The sequence below is a fragment of the Triticum aestivum genome, chromosome 3B (genome assembly GCF_018294505.1).
Source record: "Triticum aestivum cultivar Chinese Spring chromosome 3B, IWGSC CS RefSeq v2.1, whole genome shotgun sequence".
Classification (NCBI taxonomy): domain Eukaryota; kingdom Viridiplantae; phylum Streptophyta; class Magnoliopsida; order Poales; family Poaceae; genus Triticum; species Triticum aestivum.
In genome coordinates this window covers 31,939,669-31,944,336 of record NC_057801.1, presented here as the reverse complement: position 1 = coordinate 31,944,336, position 4,668 = coordinate 31,939,669, and the positions used below count along the sequence as shown (strand labels likewise).

Sequence of the window (4,668 nt, the reverse complement as noted above, 5' to 3'; positions counted from 1 at the left end):
ACACAGCAAGCTACGAGCCATACGGAAAAAGGACGGTGTGCCATTCGCGCTCCACGCCGGCACCGGTGGCAAGATCATCGGCTTCCACACATGATCCGGTGAATTCCTCGACTCAATTGGCACCTATGTTAGACAATTATTAAACACGCGCATGTGCATGCCAGATCTATGTTCTGCATACATGAGATGAGCATACTAGCTAGATGCTGATTTTGAATTCTGTAGTGCGTCTATTTTGTTGATGCCGGTTGATGGACAAACAGACTGAGCTCCATGGAGGTGTGAAAGCAAACTTATTTGAATATCAGGGAGGGACTCAACGATAATAAAATCACTTTGCCCAATGTCTCCTATTCTTCGAATACGACTGTTCCGATCAATTTGAGGTTCTCCTGGAACGGTTCGATCATTTTGAGATTCTCTGAATACTTTGATTTGTGCTTCATCTATAAAGTAGAGCGTGAGCCTATTTCAAAACTAGTAGGCAGTTAGCGTGATCGGTTAGTTATAAGAACCGATTTTTTTCTTTTTCATTTTTTTGCATATGAATAAGAACTGATACTTTCAAAATTATACTCTTCGAAGATGCGGGTTGAAATAAAATTAAAAGAAAATAGGTTAAAAATGACCTGGCCGGAGGTATACAATTCCATATTCAAAATTTACTTCTTTTAAACCATCAAAGACAAGCGGTCACTTTGTTTTTCCAGACCACTTCTGCTAAAATCCCTTCCTCTTAAAATAGTTGTAGTAAAACTATACATGTTCTGAAGGAATACACAATTTCCGTTTTCTACATGGATGACATAATTTTATTTCTCTGTGCTTGTATGCTAGCGGTTTACCATAAATTTCCGTTTTCTACATGGATGACATAATCCCTTCCTCTGTGCTTGTATGCTAGCGGTTTACCATAAATTGCAACAGAATGACATAATCAACTTACGGAATCCATCATATAAGTGCATTTGTAGGATACACAATTGATAGAATTAATTGGATGTTATGTACACCATATGAATTACACAGTGAGTATGAACAAATTGGATTGTAAAATTAGATCAGTGCTACAAGCAGCACACCCACATTAAACACCGTAACTTGCACTTTATGCAACCAATTATTACAAATCCATCACTTTCCCTGATAAATTAATTGGTCGGCAGATATTGCTCGCTAGAATTGCAATTTGCTAACAAAGGATTGCCCGAAGGTCCACCCCTTTGGCACAACGTCGTTAAACACAATAGTGTGTCCATCAGTGTTTGTTAGTCTGAAAGAGAGCATCTTTCCAGTCAGGTTCACCAACGAGTGCCAGTTAGCGCCCCAATTGCGTGCCATAGGCATCCAGTCATCAGAATCAGAGCTCTTGACATCCATGGACTTGATCGATCCTGCTGCAGCAACATTGCTCACAAGCACAAGATTGAAGTAATCGTGACCATTGATTTTGAACCTCACACCACCCCGCTTCACGCACGGAACTCTGCATGTGTATGGCAGTGACATAGAAAACTATAGGTTAAATGGCTCTAGTGACTGTGGACTAATTTCTGAACAAGTAAGAAGCGCATATATACCTTTGGTACATGACGGGGATGATGCCACCTTTATAAACACCGATCTTCTCCCAGGCTGGTTGGGCCATATCAAAGTGCGGCCTTGGCGTGTTGCACCAGCCGCCATCATCATTGGGGAGGGCGTTGTTGGGCGGACAGAAGTTTGTGGCAGTGACGGTGACCGTAACGCCGGGCTTGCAAAACAACGGGTCTGCACGCTTGCGGTCGCATGCAATCTTGTAACACTGCCCGCACGCGGCGCCATCATTAAACAACACGGTGCTCAAAGCGGCCGTGCGTGTCCCGTATCCTTCGGAGAAGAGGTTGCCATACCCGCACGCACCACCTGCAATATATAAGATACATCGCAAATGTTAATAGACAAAAGAACAAGATGAAGAGGGCAGCCACACACAAAATAGATGTAGTTGTGTGACTTGAATAATTACCCATTGTGTCGGAGGCGTCAGCGCCACCGTAGAATGTCGCATGCGCCTTCTTCCAGATGAACGGTTCTGGGGATGGCACAGTTGCGGTGTCCGCAGCCACAGACAGCAGCACACTGCCAACCGCCAGCAGCATTACGGCGACAACTCGAGCTGGAGCCATATGTATGGCTGTGTGCCCTCGAAACTTTACAGCTTATGATCTGTACCTGATCCGAAAAACTGGAGTGCGCAAGCTGATGAGTACGGTCTATATTAATTTGTGGCTGATGGTTGTGTGGTGATGTGATGCTCATATTCTCACGATCGTTTGTTTATATAGTCTTCACATGCGGTTGATTCATTCGCACGTCGCAAGGCCACCCTGATTGATTGGTGAATGGAGCAGCTAGCGTGCAAATGTGCCTGGCCGTGCAGCCGTGCCATGGCTTGAGGGCCAATCCACAGATATATGTACGTACGCGCAGACACATTCCTTGAATCATACTACGAGTGATCGTATGCTGCACCTGATCCTTAACGTCGGCGCTGCGGCGGTATCTAATGATTAGGTCGTGAAGAAACCTTGAGTTGTCAGTAAGGTACATCCATATGCATAGATCCTTTGAATCCGTACATTTTTAATGTATGGTCGACAAGAAATTGAATATTCATCGGTTTGATCCTGGGAAGCAGCGTGACGTTAGGTCTGGTGGATCGTAATGCATGCCAAACTCGGCAAGGTTTAAAATATTCATAAATTCCGAGAATGTGAACAGATTGAAAGGGACATTCTGAAGATTTAAAATGCACATGTATTACAAAAAATGTTTCTGATTTTTTGTAAAAAAAAATGAGATACTAAAAAGTGCCTGTGAATTTTTAAAAAATATCATAAATTTTTAAAAAGCAAAAAGGAACTAAAAAACTATGTGCATAGATTTTTAAAAACTAAAAACGAATTTCAGAAAATCGATGGAAAGCAAGGCTCGCCTGATTGTATGCTAATTAGTGTGAAGAATAATCTTAATTAGTGTTTGAAAATGACCCCTCTTTACAGTCAGCGTTGTGCATGAAAAAACAGGAGGTACCCATTCGATTATTATATTGGAGATCACAAAGAGAGCTAAGGTGTAATTTACGTTTCCCTCGCCAAGAAAAATAGGGGGTAATTTACGTTTGTGCATGAGGAGAGAAGAAGTAATCATGATTCAGATAGATTACCTAAATATGCTCTAGAGCTTAGTGTTGGCCGCCTTGTTGGGCTTGGTATTGCACATGTTATTGTAAGCTGTCCTATGAACATCCCAGTATAAAATTCAGTGGAGTTTTCCCTCACAAGAAAGTAGACTTGTTAGGCATCCTTCCTTCGGTAATTATCCTTAGGAAGAGAGGGGCATAGTTTTTTTTTCTGAGGGTGAGAGGGGCATAGTTAAAATCAGGGGGAGGGAGACTACTGGGGAAAAAGGACATGTCAATCTCTAACAAAACAACCCGTAAGAGCATGCTAACTGATCCTCTACAATTTAGAGGAGGAAACAGACGAGTATATCTGCTCCTCTAAAAAAGGTGTCGCTTCTAACCGAAGTCCTAAACTGAACTCCTTAAATAAGAACACAAATTCGATGCAAATTTGATTCAAGTAACTACATCAATCTTGATTCGAACTTGACACAACCAGTTGCATAAACTATTTTACATAACTTAAAAGAAATTGAAATTAGATTACATAAAAACAAAATAAAAACTACTTAATAGTGCTCTAGTTCATCAACCTATCCCTGTCAGATTAGGTCAAGGCATCCTCGCCCACTCCGTTGGCACCGCCATGGCCTGCTCCGTTGCCACCACCGAACGGTCGCCATCTACGTCGCCGTCGCTGAAGCAAAGATTGATGACCGCGGCTATCTCGGACTTGTATAGCTCATACAACCGGGCAATCCTACTCAACATGCTCCTGGTATTGGTGATGTAGCTTCACCATGTACGCCTCGCTGGCTTGCTCCGCCTTGAGGCGCTCACGGGCTTCCTTGTCTTCCCACATCTTCCGTGCGGTGGCCACACGAGGGTCCACGGGCGTTAATAGTGGTTGACCATTTGGGAAATTGCGCTCGGCATTGGCGCCACGGAGGCACACTAATCTTATGGCGTGTTCCCGTGCTGCCGGCACCGCCGATTGTAAAGATCCAGTCCAAATCTTCTCGTGTGTTTCAAAGTCGGTGATCTCTACTACCCACGTCCCCGAGGCCCTCTGCCACACGCCAAGGTATTTCCTCCATGCTGGCGGCGTCAGTGGGAGATCGGGGAACCGGAAGCGCCGCTGCGGGAGGAGGACGCTCTATCGCAACCACGGGCTCAGGGCGGCTCATGGTGATGTTGATCCGCACTTCTGATCGGAGGCGGGGAGCGGCGGAAGTGGGATCCGACCATTTTGGCGGCGGGACTGTGTCACAATGGATGTGGGTGTGCGTGAGCATGCACCAGGGGGGAGAGGGTTGGGCAGCGACGGAATGGAAATGGTGGAGAAGTGGGGGTGTCGGGGATTGTTACTCTGACGGTGGGCAGCCTTATATATTTAAGTCGTGGCCGCCGCGGTCACGTGTAGTGTTATATGGGTTCGGTTAGGTGCATGTTACGCGACAAAACATGAATTTATCCTCGTCAAGCCGATTATAAGGAATAGG

At 44.8% G+C, this 4,668-nt stretch overlaps 1 protein-coding gene across 1 annotated transcript; it reads right to left on the bottom strand.

The window, feature by feature from the left end:
* Nucleotides 1-959: 959 nt before the first annotated feature.
* LOC123064553 (expansin-A24-like) lies at nt 960-2,278 on the bottom strand. The gene is made up of 3 exons (XM_044488013.1): nt 2,009-2,278; nt 1,581-1,905; nt 960-1,486 (listed from the first exon to the last, which is right to left on the bottom strand). Exons 1-3 carry the CDS (start codon nt 2,166-2,168, stop codon nt 1,177-1,179), a joined length of 795 nt encoding a protein of 264 aa, XP_044343948.1. The 5' UTR covers nt 2,169-2,278; the 3' UTR covers nt 960-1,176.
* Nucleotides 2,279-4,668: the final 2,390 nt, after the last annotated feature.